At 34.4% G+C, this 19,345-nt stretch overlaps 1 protein-coding gene across 8 annotated transcripts in view; it reads right to left on the bottom strand.

Moving 5' to 3' along the window:
• LOC117928824 (protein LONG AFTER FAR-RED 3) overlaps positions 1-16,683 on the bottom strand; it is a 31,309-nt gene extending 14,626 nt beyond the window's left edge. For 3 of the 8 annotated variants that reach the window (XM_034848855.1, XM_034848853.1, XM_034848857.1), the window contains exons 1-4: positions 16,491-16,683; positions 16,125-16,294; positions 9,605-9,709; positions 4,030-4,102 (exon numbers count right to left, since the gene is read on the bottom strand). In XM_034848855.1, coding sequence (XP_034704746.1) covers positions 4,030-4,102; positions 9,605-9,709; positions 16,125-16,294; positions 16,491-16,569 — 427 coding nt within the window. In that variant the 5' untranslated portion in view covers positions 16,570-16,683. Of the gene's footprint in view, positions 1-3,063; positions 3,437-4,029; positions 4,103-9,604; positions 9,710-16,124; positions 16,340-16,490 lie in introns of those variants that run through there. The other 5 variants (XM_034848851.1, XM_034848852.1, XM_034848856.1 and 2 more) reach the window with 5 other exon arrangements.
• Between the last annotated feature and the right edge of the window lie 2,662 nt (positions 16,684-19,345).

Genomic DNA, 19,345 nt, shown 5'->3' with positions numbered 1-19,345 from the left:
TACACACACTTGCTTTGTGGTGGGTGATGGGACCAAAATTTGTTTTTGGGAAGATCTATGGTGGGAGGATCAACCTTTGTGTTCATAAGTCCCAAGACTTTTCATAGTGGTCACAACTAAAAACTCTCTGTTTCAACTATTTTGGGTAGTGATAGCCCTCCTTGGAATCTTTTTTTCCATCGTAATTTAACTTATTTAGAGTTTGAGGATCTTGAAAGATTAATGATTTCTCTTTCCAATGTACATATGTCTCCACTTGTTACAGATGCGAGAGCTTAGGTACCTTCTTCTTCAAGAGTATTCTTAGTAAAATCTTTCTTCTTAGCCTTAACCAATTTATCGGATTCAGTTCCTTTCTATCCAACTAAGTTTTTGTGGAAATCAAGAGTCCCCTCTAAAGTCATGGCCTTCACTTGGTTAGTAGCACTTATGAAGGTAAATAACAATGACATGCTACAATTGAGAAGGCCTTTCAAAACCTTTCGTCATGATTAGTGCGTGCTATGTAGGAAGAGTGGAGAAACAATTGATCATTTTTCCTACTCTAATCACTTTGGGTTATGGCACAAGCTATTCTCATAGCCAAGAGTATTTGTGATATGATGGTTGTTTCCTTTATGTGTTTTGGGAACTTTGCTTGAGACAACATTGTTTGGAAGATCACCTATCTCACTTTTGATGTAGATTGTGTGAAGAGAAAGGGATGCTAGAATTTTTTAGGATTCTTGTAAGACACTTGAGATGATGTGCGACTTGATTCATTTCTTTGCTTCTTTTTAGGCCTATTGTACTAATGTTTTCAAACCTTTTCTTTTGAGTGTCATTCGGTTTAGTTGGCTCTTGGTATATACTCTTTTGTTTTGAGTTGTATTTTTGTATAGTTTTTTTTATTCTTTTTGTACAAATTTCCTTGTAAAGCGAAGGTTTTCTTAGGTTTTTTTTATCAAGTTTGTCTTGTATGGAGAGGATTCCTCATCCTTCTTATGTTTTATTATCTTTAAATTAATACATCTTTGGTTTCTGATAAATAAATAAAAAAATGAAAAACATGGGATACCAACAAAGTTAGGGAGATCATTTGTTGTTCATCAATCATTTCGATTCAGGAGGAGTTACAACTTTTTTGGTACATGTAGATGACATTATCATGACGGGAAATGATGAAAAAGAAAGACAAAGTTTGAGGCAATGCTTGACCAAGGAATTTGATATTAAAGAGTTATGAATGTTGAAATACTTCCTAAGAATCGAGGTTACACATTCTAAATAGGGAATCTTGATTTCTTAGCAGAAATATGTAATAGGCTTTCTCAAGGAAATAGGGAAGTTGGCATGTAAACCAATAACTACACCAATAGATCCTAATCATAAGTTTGGAGAAGCTAAGGAAGATGTTGCGGTATATAGAAAGATGTATCAATGTTCGACAAGAAGACTTATTTATCTTTCTCACACAAGATTGCATATAGCATATATTGTGAGTGTGATAAATTAGTTCGTGCAGAGTCCAAAAGAGGTTCATCTACAAGTTGCTAAATTGCTAACCAAGTGCTATAGTACCTTAAAGGGTCTTTAGGAAATGGTATTCTATTTAAACGAAGCTCGAGACTAGTACTTGAAGCATATACATGCAAATTATGCTAGATCTATGGTTGATAGGAGATCAACCACCAAGTATTGCACTTTTCTTGGTGGGAATCCGATGACATGGAGAAGTAAAAAAATAGAGTTTGGTGGAGAGGTCTAGTGTAAAAGCCTAATTTAACACGATGGCTCAAGGAATATGTAAACTACTATGATTGAAGATCATTTTGTAGGATTTGAAGATTAAATGGGAAGGCCTAATGAGACTTCACTGCAACAACAAATCTGCAATCAGTATTGCACATAATCCAATGCAACATGATCAAATGAAACACATAGAGATAGATAGACATTTTATTAAGGAGAAACTAGATAATGGATTGATTTATATTCTTTATGTATCCACCAACCACTAACTTACAAATATACTCACCAAAGATTTAAGCAATACAACATTTTAAGCAAATGTATTCAAGCTAAGAATAGAAAACATTTATTCACCAACTTAAGGGGAGTATAGAAAGATGGAAGCAGGAAAGCCATAGCCATATATTTTTGTAATTAAGGAAGAGAATTAGGGCAATCCCATAATCAAGGGGATCTAATGTAATGAAGGTAGGAAAGTTCTTATTTTTTATGCTAGGAATATTTGTATATAAATGTGGGTTTCTGTATAGATTAAAAATCAAGTAAGAAATTTATTCTTTAATCTTCCAATTCTTCAAATTCTACACTTTCCACCAAAAGAATTTGAAATCAAGGATCTCGGCCCCATGAAGTACTTCCTAGAAATGGAAGTTGCAAGATCAAAGAAGGGTATCTTTGTATCCCAGAGGAAGTATACCCTTGACTTGCTCAAAGAAATTTGTTTCCTTGGAAGTAAACTAACAGATACTCTAATTGAATCAAATCATAAGATTGGGTATGTGAAAGGAGCAGTTCTTGTTTACAAGGGAATATACCAAAGTCTGATCAAATGTCTAATCTATCTGTTACACACTAGACCTAACATCGCTTATGCAATTAGTGTCATGAACCAATTCATGCATAAACCATATGAAGAACATCTAGAAGCCATCCATTAAATTCTCAAATATGTCAAGGGTACACCTGGGAAGGGATTATTCTTTGGAAGAAATGAGTCAAGGAAGATTGAAGCCTTCACAAATGCAAATTGGGTAGGTTCCGTTAGTGATAGAAGATCAACACTGGGCTATTGCACATTTAGAATAAGCAATTTGTTGTCGTAAGAAGTAGAGTCGAGGCAGAGTTTAGATCTTTAGCACCAAGGATATGTTAGCTCATGTGGTTGCAAAGGTTGATGAATAAATTGAAACTACAAAGTGAGAATACCATGTTGTTATATTATGACAACAAATCAACAACTAACATTGCCCACAATCCAACTCATCATGGTCGAACAAAGCACATTGAAGTTGATCAACATTTTATCAAAGAGAAGTTGGAAGAAGGATTAACCTGAATGCCATACATAAAATCCAGCAGACAATGGGCAGATTTTCTCATAAAGGGACTTCCTCGACTGAACTTTGAAGGCTTGATCAGCAAGTTGGGCATGATTGAGATCCATGCACCAACTTGAGGGGGAGTGTTGAAGAATCCAAATCTCTAATGGAGATAGGATCAACCTTTTTAGGAATTAGTTAGGAGTTTATTTTTGTAATTAAAACCACAATCAACTATTTGGATAGGACTTGTTCGGCAGTTTCCTATTTCTTTGTACTTTCCTTATTTTTGTAGGTTTCTTAGAGTTGTATATATAGAGGACTTTTTCCATTATTTTCCCTATGAATGATTATACAGCTTGGTAAAATTAACCTACCAAGAATATTATTCCCTGGGTTTTCAATTAAAGTTTGAAATGAAATTAACCCGTTTTGATAACCCAAGGAAAAAAGGGGACTACCCTAAAAAGTAAAAGGTTCACTTCTTAAGGTCTTATGTCCATAAACAGTAACAAGTTTCAATTTATTTTATTCCTTAGATAGAACTTGATGGTATTTATATTAGTTATTTTGACAGCAAATAATATGTTTCAAAAAGGGGTAGCAATTGCATGCACACATATTTGGGGGAGAAAGAACAGAGTTGATTACTCCAAATGGGGACTATTAAAAAGAAGGAAAATGAACTGTAGGGAAGATTGCTTTCTTTCTAATATTACAGTGGAGGGAGATCATAGACAGCTCTTTCTTGGGTGATACAGGTGTGAACAGGGTCATGGAGGTATGATCACTAGGTCATGGACTTCTGGTTTGTTGTTTGCTTTCTCAGAATCCTGGTTTGGAAAATCTGAAGCCAATAGGCTGGGAAAGAGAGGAGCTATCTCCCTTTGACTTCGTTGGAGATCTCATGCCCCTTGAGTCTGTGGATGGTACAGAAAACTGTAAGATATACAAAAAAGGGCATGAACAGGAAACTTACTTTTTACTGCTTCTTGAACCCTTCTTACAAACTCATCTCTGTTATTTATACCTCGTAGTTCCACCTGTGCCATCTGTACAATTAAAGGTACAAAAGAGAATAAACAAACACCATTGATAGGAGTTGTAGAAAGAAACAAAATTTTGGTAAAGATTAGCAGCATCATTAAGCAGATGGTCCAAATAACTTAGAGTTACATGGAAAATACAGCCACTATTTGGAAACTTGGATTTTTAATCAGTGGGCCATCCTTATATGTTCAAAGACAATATATATATATATTTTTTCTTTGATAGGAAACGACAAAGAGATAAATTGAACGATAAAAGAAGTACAAGAGAAGGATGAGAAATCCTCCCACCAAAGAAAACTAAACTACAAGAAAACAAAAACAAGAAAGTACACCTAAAAACAAGCTAGCACTCTAGATTAGACTAATCCTTGGGAATTACACACCGCTAACCAGTCAAGTTGTACCACATTAAGGGGAGTCCCCTTAAAAACCTTGGAGCAGAAAGCCCAAAGAGAAGCAAGGAACAAAATAGAATCCCAAAGATACTCTGAATTCCTTGCTTTATCCTAAAAAATCCTCGCGTTTCTTTCCTGCCACACAACCCAAATTAAAGCGATGCTCGCAGCTTGCCACAAAACTATCCCCCTCTTAGATGAACCAAAACCATTAAATTTGATGGACATCATGTCAAAGATGCTCCTCGGGGGGACCCAATCCATCTTGGCAATCTGAAATAATCTGTGCCACAACACCATCGTCAAAGAGCAATGTAGGAAAAGATGATCTGCTGATTCCCCATGCATCATGCACAAAATACAAATATCAAGACTAAGAGCTTTGTAGGGTCTTCTCAATTGTAGCATGTCATTAGTATTTACCTTCTTATGTGCCACTAACCAGACAAAGGACTTCACTTTGAAAGGGACTTAAGAATTCCACACGAACTTAGAAGGAAAAACTGGAGGAGAACCAGAAAATTGGGATAAGGATAGAAAGAAAGATTTGACTGAAAAAAGCCCTGAAGAAGATAAAGGTCAGGATTTGGCATCTGAAACCGAAGGTGATAGATGCAAACCATCAAGTGACTGCATGAGGCCTTCTAAATCTTTTATCTCAGAATCTGAAAGGTTACGGAGAAAATTAAAGTTCCAAGAGAAAGGACAAGTAGAACCGAGAATTGAAGAAATAGGAATATTTTTATCCAAGACTACTCTAAATAGTCTTGGATATTTTTTTTTTATAAGTAAAAGAAGTATATTAAACGAAAAGAGGAAACACCAAAAACCGGTGCCCTCTAAGTATACAGGGAGTATACACACCACCTTCCTTAACTAGGAGCCTATCCAGTCTACAAAACTTACAAGAGAAGAATGACTCTCTGCTAGGGAACCCCTGACCCATGAGCAAAGATTACATACAAAAGAATATTTCAACCTTTGAAGCGAAAGATCCTCATCCCCAAACGCTAGCCTATTTCTCTCCTTCCAAACTGACCAAAAAATACATAAAGGCGCCATTTGCCAAGCCTTCTTGCGTCTTTTCCCCACAAACCCTCCATTCCACCCAAGAAGAGTTGTCTTCACTGTACACGAAAGAGTCCAAGATATACCAAAAAGGGAGAAAAGGAGGTTCCATAGGACCCGCGTCTTGACACAATGCAGTAGGAGATGATCCATTGTTTCTTCTTCAAATAGACAAAGAAAGCACCTATTTGCCAAAGAGAACCCCCTCCTTTGAAGTTGCTCCTGTGTTAAAACTTTACCCCAAGAAGCCTCCCAAGCAAAGATTGGTCCCCCCACCACAAATCTTCCCAGAATCGAATTCTTTCCCCATTTCCTACCACAAACCAAGTAAACATGGAAAACTCCTCAAAGACTTGTGCAATAGCCTTCCAAGGACAATGATGTGACCATCTGACTAAAGTGTTAGCATCCCAACTATTAGAGTGAGAACCATAAATGCTTAAGATGACCTGATGCAACCCTCTCTAGGGTACCTCCACAACCATTTCCCTAAGAGAGCGAGATTCCTTAGAGAAATCTTTCCAAATCCCAATCCCCCTTTTGCCTTCGGATTATACACTACATCCCAACTAACTAGATGATCTCTTTTACCTTCCCCAATCCCTGACCATAAAAAATCTCTTTGCAACCTCTCAATTTTTGCAGCCACAGAAGCAGGTATCTTAAACAAAGAGAGGAAGTAACAGGGCATGTGGGAGAGGCAAGATTGGATAAGAGTTACCCTTCCTCCAAAAGATAAATAAGTCTTTTGCCACCCATCTAATCTTCTTGAGATTCTCTCAATCACTGGATCCCAAAAGACAATATAGTTCCTCTTAAATTGTGTTATGTATCCAAAAGGATGAATTTCACTCAAAAATGTACTCAATCAAGAGTACATCCCTGCTCATCAAAAATAGGAACATTCCATATATATAGTCAGTGTGTGTAGCAGTGGTCAAAGACTGGAGGTGTTTTAACTTGGACTAGGTAGCAAAGAATTAACTACAAGCCAAAACAAAACATACATGGCTTACTTCAGGGATGCTTGAAAAAATAAAAATCAAGATGTTTGTGGACAAAAATGATAAATGTTATGTACAAAGCAATCAGCTCTGATAAATGGGTCTAGATGTGGGTGCGTGTGAAGGTGTTTGATACTTCACGCGTCGTCCAAATTTTAGAATATTGAGAGTCAACTGAACAGGATCTCTAATGGTATACACTTAGACACAATATAATAAAAGAAAAAAAGAATCAAACAAAAGCAAAGATATTCTTGACAAGATTCCCCCTCTTTTCTCCTTCATCCCTATTTTTTCCTTCTTATCTCCAAGACTCCATTGGATTCCAAAAAGATTTGAGCAAAGGTACAAGAGAAAGAAAATAGAAGGTAAAATTAGAAGGAAAGAAGACGTCAAGGAAAATAAAAAAATAAATTTAAATTAATAAAATTTTTCATTCACTTCTCCAAATCTATTTCTCTTTTTTTCTCTCCTATACAAAGAATGAATGAATTTTTGAACAATTTTCATTATATTTGACTTTTCTCCTTATTTCCATAGTAAACCAAACTAGAGATTTTGTTTGTCTCCTTTTTCTCTCTCTAGTACTTTTGATGAAACAAATAGTCTAAATATTTTAATAATAGTCTAAAAACAAGGGTCTCATGGGATTTGCTCTTTAATTTGTTTGCGGTGTCATGGGTGTTGCCTTCTTTAGTTAGAGAGACTCTCCTTAGTTGGCCTGGTTCATTTGTGGGCAAAAAGCGCAAGAAGGTGTGGAGAGTAGCTCCTCTTTACAAATTTTGGACGGTTTGAAAGGCGAGAAATAGATTGACCTTTAATAATGATGTGTTGTCAATCTAGAGACTCAACACTTTTTTGTTTTTTTTTTTTGGTCAAAGGCCAAGTTGTTTATAGTTGATCACTCTCTAACTATAGTTAGTTTTATTGATTGGTTAGGCTCTAGCTAAGGTTGTTTTTTGGGCTAGCTGGGTGCTTGTTTATTTGTTCTTTTTTTGGCTGGTTTGGCAGTGGGTGTATAGGTATTGTATACCTTAAGCCGCTCTTTTGGCACTTCTTTTTAATAGATCTTTTCTTACCTATCAATATATATATATATATATATATATAAGAGTTCACTTTCCATCAACTCTCTCGTTCTTCATTATAACTATATGCTACTTTGCTAAGGAAGTTGAAAGTAAAAAAAGAAATCAATTAAAATCAAAAGACACAAGTACAGACAAGGATCTCATGCCCACACACATGTCATGTCATGTTGACATAGGTAAACTAGTGAAGTTGGAGAGTCTAGGTATCATAGGTAGTCAACTTATGAATATGTGCACACATACATTTATATATACTACGCATCTAATGTTCTCGTCTGAATTTACTATTGGCAGCATGAAATTGAGTATAAACCAAATATGTATATATATATATATGTATTGTACAAATTTCCTGGTGTTTTACCCGCAGGGAAGAGTGGAAGCAGCGCTGTTTTCTCCTTCTATATCCTGCTTTTTTTCCTCAAGGACAAGGACGAGAACGCCCATCTCAGAAGGCAAGTCTATCTAGGAAAAGGGGATTTCAACCTTGCCTACGGCCTAGAGCTAGCAGCAGATCCATCTATCGTTGATCGCAGGAAAGCGTTTAGAAGCGAGATGGAAGAGACCTGACCAGCATTGCCATTGTCCAAGAATTTACAAGAACAGAGGAGTGAGACTATGAACACAGTTTTAAAGGCCTTCTCAACTGTCTTTTCTACATGTTGACCAGGCATTGGCATTGAACAAGGCCAATCCATCTGTTAATTCTAGGTCAAAAGCTAGTGTAAGAGGACACTTCTGCCCATTCCATGACTTAAGACTGGACTGGAATTCATCATCCAATGAATCTTTCCTTCTTAGCTTTCCTATAAGGGCTAACTGAACTTGCGGGATTCTCTTATATCATCATTTGCCTGAAAGCGCTGACTCAATGCCAAACTCTCTAACCTAAGAGCGGATCTCGGCTTACGAATGCCAAAGCAGTCAATCCCATTCTTTGCGGATAAAAGTACACTACCCCGCTTGCCTGTAACCTTCTGCTTGCTTGGCTACAGTCACTCCTATTAGGTCACGAACTTCCTTAACTTAAGAGAGCGGGTACCCCTTATTTGATTTGCTGACAGTTGCCCCTGATTCTCTTGTTAATTCCTTCATGCCTCCAGTTATGTGTTGGTAGAACCATGCGTGATACCAATAGCAGAGAGAAAAAGGAACTGTGTATAAAGTGAGAACAGAATGGAATAGCCATAAGTAAATCTATAAAAAGGAATTTGATCCAAAGCTATTTCTTTAAAATGAAAAAAAATCCTTGAATGACATGCCCCTTCCTTAAAAATCCTGCCCATGTCATCCTACATAAGGATATGTTAAGTGTTATTGTACTATAATATGCACAACCGGTGTACTTAATGCACTCTAAATAGTCATCAGTTATGTACAATTTTTTTATTATCAGAGTAGAAATCTGCTGAAAATGGAGAGCAGTGCTGCTGATGTGCTAATTTTCTATTTAGATTCTTTCATCAAACTATAAGAATGGCCATGAGCAGTATAAGATATTTCTTCTCATCTGGTCTTTTGTTCCATGTTCAAACTAGTCCAGTGACTCTCCACATGTTGCAAATGAATCATAGAAAGGAAGGGTGCATTCGAATTTGTATATCTATATTCAACGAATGAAGTCAGATATGCATTTAAATTTTTAACAGATAATATATAGACAGCAAACGAGTTTAATATGTGACATGAAACAAAAATGAGTTTGAACCACTCATTAGCTCTCTACATAAGAACATGGCTTAATGAAGATACTGGAATCATTTCGCTGAATGATGTATTTTTACAGCTAAGTCAGGAAATAATAGTTAGGGGAAAAAGAAAAATGCAGGCAAAATTGCATATATGGCAGGTGTTAAAGAGCATGATATATGTTGTAAACCCAAATCCTAAAAGCTTTCAACAGTAGGGAACACAATTGAATTAGATGCTGGGATTCTTGCACACCTGCAATCCACCATTAATGAAGTGCACATGGGAATCAATAAATCCAGGAACAACAATTTTCCCCTCAAGATTCAACTCTTTTGTCCCATATCCTGGCAAATCCTGCTGTCACATAAATAATGCATAAGAGAGGAACAATTTTGAACTCATGAATTTCAAAACTGGCTTTGACTTTGTGGCAGTATGATTATTTTTATTTGACAAGTAATAATGGAAATCAACGAGCAGAAAATGTACAAGCTACAGATGTAAATAAGAACAGTAATGTCAATACTTTATATGAGCCACCTATTGCCCAAGAACAGACAGACAATCATAAAAGGACTAGATGAGAGACGAAGAGATCCAGGGAATAGGTAAGGACTTTATGCAAGTTATAAGGGGACTAATTTCAGAAGTTAAAAAATTGTAATTCAATGGAATCCAGCTTGTTTTCCACTATAACGCTATACATTCGACAAAGGAGGAAGAATATAAGAGCTTAGAACTCAAGTTGCCTGTCAAATCAGAGGAGAGATTCCATCAAAGCTTAATGAATTTCAGAATCTCCTGGATGTGTAAACTTTAATGGATGCTCCTTGGGGAACCCAAGGCATATAGATAATGGTGGTTTATGGAGATGCGGGGAATTGTTAAGAATTTGACCAAGCACGGTGATTTGGATTTGACTACTGAGGTAATGATTCTAGCATTACTTAGGCCACCAAAAGACTGTCTTTGATGGGGATTAAGGACTTCATAGTAGAGAAAAGTCTACAATTGTCATTTAATAGGTTTCCCATGAGGAGGAAAGTGTCTTGGAGGTATGACCAGTGGACATGCCAAATCACTGACTCTGAATTGGATCCAGCCTATTCCTTCATACTGAAGCCCAGTTCCTCTAACCAAGAAGCCAATAGCTTTACCAAGTGGGATGAACTCAAAAAACCCAAAATGAACCAAAACGAATTAAGTTGGTTTTTTTTTTCAAGATTTAAAATTTTATTGGGCTAATTTGAGAGACACCAAAAATTCCAGTTCAGTTTATGGGTTATAAGCATTTTAAACCGATGAAAACCAAACCAAATATTTTTTGTTGATAGGCAAAGAGAAAATATATTAATTCTGCCTAAAAAGAGGGTGCATCATACACATGATGTATACAATATGCACCAAAAGGTGAAATAAGAGGGAAAGGAAACGAAAAAAATTTCACCCTCCACTTGGAGCTAAGTCAATCAACAAAGTCTAACATAGTTAAGGAATGGTTATCAATTTGCACTCTAACCCATTTCAAAAAAGTGCTCGTAAAACATATTTGAATGCTTAGTCTAATTGTTTCTTATCTTTGAAAGATCTCCCATTTCTTTCATTCCAAATAGTGCAAAAGGGCCTACCCTCCATGCCTTTTTCCGCATTCTTCCCATGAAGGATTCATGCCAACTGAGAAGGGATCCTCCCACTAAAGCACACAACACCCAAGCCACTCAAAATAGTGAAAAAAATAATTGTCACAAAATGCTTTTGCCTTAGGATGATGAAGGGAGGTGTGATCAGTCAATACTTCATCCTTTTGCCACATAGAACACCTATTCACTATAACTCATCCCCTCCTTTTGAGCTAATCAATTGTCAAAATCCTACCCAATAAACTTCCCGAGTTAAAAAAACACACCTTTGTAGGAAGCCAAAGAATTTTATAGAATGCTTGCATGAAAAGACTCTCTACCAATCCAAACTAGGGAGGAACAAAACAACTTAACAAAGAAAATGTCTCCTTTAGAGATCTTCCTACTCATTTTATCCTTTGTTTCCCTTTTGATACAAATTGGTTGTAATCTTTGAAGGAAGACAACCATAACTTCAAGCTCCCAATCATCAAATTGCCTAGAGAAGTAAGAACTCCACTTACCTCTGTCTCGTACTTCGTTCCACATATCTGTTACTCAGGAGTCCTTAACAATGGCTAAAGATAACATATCCAAGAATGACTCCTTTAGTGAAAGGTCTCCGCACCACCTATCCTTCCAAAATTTAACCATGGTTCAAAGTTGTAGTATTAGTCACTGACTCGGAGGGTCCTAAGGCATATCAGTCTAGACATCTTGACTTGGTATTAGATAATATGCAAAATAAAATAGTTAAAAGGTTAAACGGATTGTTAGAAAAATAAATAGAATTAAATAAGATTAAAAAATTAATAAAATTAAAAATATATTAATATAATAATATTTAATTTATTATTAATAATAAATTAACTTACAAAATAATACTCCATATATTAACAATAAATTAACTTATAAAATAATACACTATATACGGTACTAGGGGGTTTGGGGAAGGCAAAAGAGATCATTTAGTGAGGTGGGATGTTGTGTGTAAACCGAAGGCAATAGGGGGTTTGGGTTTTGGGAATATTTCTCTGAGGAATCTCGCTCTTTTAGGGAAATGGCTGTGGAGGTACCCTAAAGAGGGTTCAGCTCTTTGGCATCAGGTCATATTAAGCATTTATGGTTCACATTCTAATGGTTGGGATGCTAACACTTTAGTCAGATGGTCACATCGCTATCCTTGGAAGGCTATTGCACAAGTCTTTTAGGAGTTTTCCTTATTTACTTGGTTTAAGGTAGGAAATGGGGAAAGAATTCGGTTTTGGGAAGATTTTTTGTGGGGGGACCAACCTTTGGGAACCCAATATCCAAGACTATTTAGAGTAGTCTTGGATAAAAACTCCTATTTCTTTAGTTTTCGGTCCTACTTGTCCTTTCTCTTGGAATTTAAATTTCCGTCGTAACCTGTCATATTCTGAGATAGAGGACTTAGAAGGCCTCATGCCGTCACTTGATGGATTGCATCTATCTCCTTCGGTTCCAAATGCCATATTTTGGCCATTACCTTCTTCACGGCTTTTTTCAGTCAAATCCTTCTTTCTTGCATTACCTCAATCTTCTGGATCTCCTCAGGTTTTCCCTTCTAAGTTTGTTTGGAATTCTCAAGTTCCTTTCAAAGTGAAGTCCTTTGTCTAATTAGTGGCACACAAGAAGGCGAATACTAATGACATGCTACAAGTGAGAAGACCCTACAAAGCCCTTAGTCCTGATATTTGTATTCTGTGCATGAAGCATGGGGAATCAGCAGATCATCTTTTTTTTTATTGTTCCTTGACGATCGGGTTGTGGCACAGGTTATTTCAGTTAGCTAAGATGGATTGGGTCCCCCCGAGGAGCATCTTTGACATGATATCTATCAAATTTAATGGTTTTGGTTCTTCCAAGAGGGGGATAGTTTTGTGGCAAGCTGCGAGCATTGCTCTAATTCGGGTTGTGTGGTGGGAAAGAAATGCGAGGATTTTTTAGGATAAAGCAAGGAATTCAAAGTATCTTTGGGACTATTGTTTTCCTTGCTTCTCTTTGGGCTTTCTGTTCCAAGGTTTTTAAGGGGATTCCTCTTAATATGTTACAACTTGATTGGTTAGCGGTGTGTACTCCATAAGGATTGGTCCTTTATAGAGAGTTCACTTGATTTATAGTGTAATTTCTTGTAGTTTAGTTTTCTTTGGCGGGAGGATTTCTCATCCTTCTTTTTGTACTTCTTTTTTTCTATCAATATATCTTTGTGTCATTTCCAATAAAAAAAAAATGGTACAATTACCACATAAAATAATGTTTTAATAAAACCGATGCAATTGATAAATAATTGATAAATTATTTCATTGATAATTTTTCAATTAAATTATTGAATTTAATAATGTTATTATTGATAATAATAATAAATTATTGAATTTTTTCACTTTTTCTTTTACCAATTTTAAACCATTAGCATATATAAAGCAAATATGTCATTCATAAGGCAATGAGCATTTAAATAATTAATTATTTATTATATAAAATAATACATTAGCCCATTTTCTTCAAATTCCCAATCCTAAACACCAAGAACCACAACATGAAGAGAGAAAGACTGACCACTAACTGCAACATGAAGAGAGAGAGACTAAGGGTGGTTGGTGACTTGTAGAGCACACCCACATCACACTAATAAGACCATGGATGCAAAGTAGAGAAAAGTGAAACCAACATGTAGAGATTGCCATTAATGGAAATTTTTTATGTTTTTTTCACCGGTTAGACAATCACCACAACGAGATCTTAGACACAAAGGCGTTGCAATCCATCCTAGATGTCTTCTTTCTTCTTCTTCTTCTTCATTGTGGGTAGAGTCATAGGTCTTGAAAAACTTTTCTATCAAAGAGAATCTCCATTCCCTTAGAGATTTCTTAGATTTTGATTGATGTTTGATGTTCTTTTATTGTGATTTGAAAGGGGAAAATTGACTTTTAGGTTTAACAAAAAAAATTTATAACTCAAAGGATTCAACCGAGTCAACTTGGAATCTTAATCGAGTCAACTGAGTTTGATCAATTTTTTGCCTATTTTGGGTTAAAGATGGTATTAGGTATCAGACTCGGTGCAAAAAGGTTCGAGGTAGATATGACTTAGCCGATACTTGGAACTTTGAATTTAACCCCTCTCCTATTGCCAACTATAATGCAAGATTTGCTTTTAAAATCCTTCCAACCACTTATAATAGCTTTCCAACCAAAACCATCCCTTACACCCCCTAGAGAACCATCCTCTCTCTTCTTCCCCAAACTTTCCTACTATCACCTGCTTCCAAAGGGACTCTCTCTTTGTTGTGGATCTTCAAATCCACTTACCCATGAGGTTATTGAGGAGGGTCAAATTTATGATGCCCAAGCCCCCGGTTTTTTTTTTGTTTTTTTTTAATTTGAGTAAATGATAGCCCAATTAACCAAAAGAAGTTTTTTCTCCCCTTAGACTCCTTATGCAAGAAATAAAAAGATCAAAACAAATGATGGAAATGTTTCTCCAATTGTTGGTTCAGGGTTAATACTTTTAAATCAATCCATGTCCTTAAAATCTATTATGCATGTTCCAAAGTTACCATACTAATTGCTTTTAATTAACAAGATCACCAAAGATCTTAATTATTTCGTAACTCCTTTCCCTTCTTATTGTGTCTTTTAGGACCTTGTAACAAGGAAGATGATTGGCATGCTAAAGAACAAGGTGAGTCTACTACGAGGAAGGATGTGGTGACTTTAATTATTTGTCTTGTTTTTCAAAATCTTGAAAGAAAAGAGACTTTTTGCTTTGGTATAGTTAAGGTTGCAACTTGGGTAGGTTGGTTAGGTTGATGGTTAACTTGAGTCCAACCCAAATTAAGAAACAATCAACCCAACCCAACCTTTAACCTGAGATACTCAACCCAAGCCCAGCCCAACTTCATTTTTCTAAACTTGGGTTTGTAAGTTAAACTTGGGTTGATCAAATTAGACTTAAATTGATCGGGTTGATTGGGTTGTATGATTCAAAATCTATCCATAGTGGTTTTTTAAAAACTTTTTTTCTATATATTTATACCAAAATTTAAATAATAAATAACACTAAATTTCAAAATAACAATAAAAAAAGTAAAAATAAACTTACATATCTTTTTTAAAAAAATGAAAAAGTAAATGATATAATTATAATTTGATATTTTTTATTTAAAATCTATAAAAAAAAATGAATAACATTATATAGGATAATAAAGATAATAAATATTATAAAAATATTAAATCGGGTTCGAGTTAGACTCAGGTTGTTTGAACCTTGGTCCGAGCCCAACCCAAATTGACATCCTATATTTTCCCTTGAAAGAATCAAAGAGAATTGACATCTTTTAGCTTGTTTCATACAAATGCAAGGGATCCTTCTAGAATCACTAATATTTCAAGTGCTAAGTGGTTTGTAATGTTTGTTGATGATTGTCCTAGGTTACTTGGGTATACCTTCTCTTAAGAAACTCCAAGACCAACCAAAAGTATTTTCCACAAAAATGATTTGTAATCAGTTTGACAACAAAACACAGTTTTAGATCTAACAATGGGAAAGAATATTCAACAATGAATAGATGTCTAATCTCCAAAATGAGGGTATTATTCACCAATCTTCTTATGTAAATACACCCCAACACGAAGGACTGGCAGAGAGGAAAACAGTATCTCTTTGAAGTTGCTAAAGCCTTACTTTTTCACATTAGAGTAACCAATAGCAATAGGGGAAGCAGTTTTGACAGCCACACACCTCATAAATCGGCTATCTTCCAAAATCCAAGGGTTCAAAACAACTGTAGAGTGTCTCACCCCAAAAGCCTACTATATTCGAAGGGTTTGGGAATCTTAATACTGCCTTCATTCACTTTCATGGCCATAACCGAACCAAATTGGACACGAGGGCTCTTAAATGTGTTTTTCGCTAATACTCCCCTACTCACAAAAGGTCATTAGTGCTATCAACCTAAGTCGCTATGGACGTTACTTTTCTGGAAATATTCACCATACAGCAATTACAATGCATGGCACCTGAACATGTTGGAGGTTTCAATAATTAATTAATTATACTTTTATGGCACAAAGAGAACGAACTATGAACACTAAACATGAAGAAGAAGAAAGACCAAAAAAAAGTCGAACAACCTGAACAACAGAGGAGTAGTTGCCGACTCGTAGAATCCGCCCATTGCTAACCGCCATGGAATCAGCGAACGGGAGGGAAGCATCGCTCGTGTATATCAACGCATTCCTCACCACCAAATCCGCAACCGGAGACGATTGCAACGACAGCAACCATCTCAGATTCGACCAATCTGCAAAACATCCAACTTCAGAACTGCACCACACTCCGTCTAGCTCTAGGACAATAAAGCAGAAACAGAAAAATCCTTAAATTAAAAATAGAGAAGAAAGTGAGGCAATTGAAATCATTTGCCCTAATGTTTCTTTCAATTTCCCGAAAACCAAACAGAGGCATTGTGGGTTGTAGAAAGAGGGAGAGTTGATTACAGTTTGAATGGAGAAAATGAAGAGAGACTACGGAGAGAAGAAGGACGAGAATAGCTGAGAGAAGCGGGAGTAGCCTCATGTGTGAGAATGGAGTTGAGTTGAGTCTGGTCTCTTTCCCTCTCTATCACCAGTCTGCAAGCAACCACTGGGTAGCCCTGGTGGTTGAAGCAGACAAAAAGTAATCTTGTTTGTGCTGTCGAGCATCCTTGGAAAGTGGCAACAATCCATTAAAATTCAGAATAATAATAATAATTTATTATTTATTTTTATTTTTAATGAAAGGAGGCTACGAATCATAATAATTACAAATATGATTGAAAGATTTTCAATAAGACACTATCATCTTCAAAACTAAACTTTGTAAGAAAATTTGACCATCTAATTGATTCTAAATTACAAATGAATTTTTTTAACTAAATAATCTTTTATTTTATTTACTTTTATATAAATATGATGACAATAATAAATATTTAGAACAATAAATAAATATTTTATTTACTTTTATATAAATATGATGACAATAATAATTTTCAAATATCCTCCTTTAATGATATAATAGAACTAATAATATTTTTATTTTAAAACCATACATTCCACTAAAAATAATTATTAAAGCATTATCTATTTATCTACTTGCAGCCATTTTTATAATATCATTAGAGTTTTGGATAACTTTTATTTTCAATATTATATATATTTTTTCTTTATTTTATACCTAAACAATCACACTAAATAAATGGGTAAAAAAAATAAATTAAGTGAGCCTCAAATTGCAATGAAATAAAAGAAATTGCAATGCACAATTCTATTATTTTGGGATTTTGACAAAATACAACATATTGTTTAGAACATGATCTTTAAAATTTTCAGTTTAAATATTGAATCAAAGTTGTTTTTTTAAAAAAAATTAAATTAAATTTTAAAACTTAATTTGAAATTAATTATAAAAAATTAACTCCAACCTGATTTGGTAGACATGGTCTTTAACAAAGACATCACTAGCAAAGACAACAATCTTTGCATTCTTATTCTAGAGGCTTTACGAAACCACTAGGAGTGGCTTTTGGGGACTACTGTAAACTTTGGATCCAATTCTTCTAGAAGGAATTACAACTTTATAAGCATAAGAAAAAAAGAGGGTTTTTTTTTAAACAAATGTTGTATTAAAAAAATATTATTAAAATATAATTATTTTAAAAATAAATATAAAATATATGATACTTTTATCATTTATTTTACCCAATTGTTATTCGTAACACAATTTTTATTAATACAATATTTTACATTCTTAAACTACCTTCCTTTATTCATTCTCTCTCTCCTCCCCAACCTTACATTCCAATTGCACTCCTTTTTATAATTTTTTTTCTTTTTTTTTTCAACCCTCGCCCCATTTGAGCGTTCTTTTTCTTTTATTTTTATCTTTCTTTTCATTTCTATCCACCCAATCCCCCATCCCACGTAACTTTGTTTTTTTTTTCTTTTTTCTTTTATTTTTTCACACTCAATTGTTTTTCATATTCTTCTTATATTTTAAAACAAAATAATTTCTTTAAATAATAAATTATAAAATGATTTTTTCACCAAAAATATATTATGTAAAATGATATTATTATATTCAATGTTTTAATGTGAAATTCATAACTTAATTTTTTAAATAAAATTATTATTAAAATTTTAAAAATAAACAATATTTAATTGGAATGGTTTTTTTAAAAATATATTTTTATTGTGTTTAATATGATTTTTTTTGTAACCCAAACAAAAATAATGTGATTCGGAGCCTTAATCAATTAAAATTAATGTTTAATATGTTAAGAAGGTTAAAGAGAGTTCTTTATTAAAAATGATATATATAAAAGAAAAATGACAAAAAAATGTTACGTTTAACAAAAAGGATGTTACGAATAACAACCCCTTTCTTTTATTTTTACACTAAACTTGTCTTTTCATAAAACAAATTCAATTTTTACGTAAAAAGACAAATTTACTTTTTATATTAAATTCATCTTTTCAAAAAAATTTTATTTTATTTTAAAACTTTTTATAATGAGCACGTCTTTTCAAAAAATAAGTTCATTTTTTTTACATTAAACTTGTCTTTTGAGAAGACAAATTCATTTTTACATTTAACTCGTTGCTTCAAAAGACAAGTTTGAGTTCTACTTCAAATTTAAAAATATTATGATTTTAGAATTAATTTTGATGTTTCGACTTTTTAAAAAATATACATTACTCTTGTAGAAAACCCCAAAGCCCCAAAGATGTGCCTTTCTTCAAGTTGCTCCTTATAAGTGATTGCTGATTAGACTCTGATATATATATATATATATAGATAGATGTGTTGTGTGTGTTTTTAAGAAAAAAATGGTACAAGCATAAAAATGTGTGCGTGTGTTTTTAAGAAAAAAATGGTACAAGCATAAAAAATTCTGTTCACGATGTGGGCAGTGGGCCTTGGCTCAGCCAACAGTGAAGTCTGATCCCACAAGTTATTCATACTATATTTAGAGATATTTGACACAAAAAAAAAACAAAAATCATACAAAAATATTAAGAAAACCCCTTAAAAAAAGCCATGTTCAAGGCTTTTCACTGAGATGAACCCAGTAGCAATGCAGCAACCATGTAGCTCTCAGAAATGCTTCTCCAGAATCCGGATGAAAATCCAATTTTGGTAACATTCTGATTTGGGATGAGCATATATGCAGAAAATTTTGCTAAACAGATTGAAAGTGCTTTTGGCGGTGATGGTAAGAAGTGTTCCTAACCTTTTTAATAGTTGAAAGATAAAAAATTTCAGTGTTAGAAAGGTTAGAAGTGCTTCCTAAAAGCATGACCAAATGGCCTCTGAA

Source organism: Vitis riparia, chromosome 13 (genome assembly GCF_004353265.1).
Source record: "Vitis riparia cultivar Riparia Gloire de Montpellier isolate 1030 chromosome 13, EGFV_Vit.rip_1.0, whole genome shotgun sequence".
Lineage (NCBI taxonomy): Eukaryota > Viridiplantae > Streptophyta > Magnoliopsida > Vitales > Vitaceae > Vitis > Vitis riparia.
The sequence above is the reverse complement of the archived record's forward strand: the minus strand, read 5'-3'. Positions and strand labels throughout refer to the sequence as shown.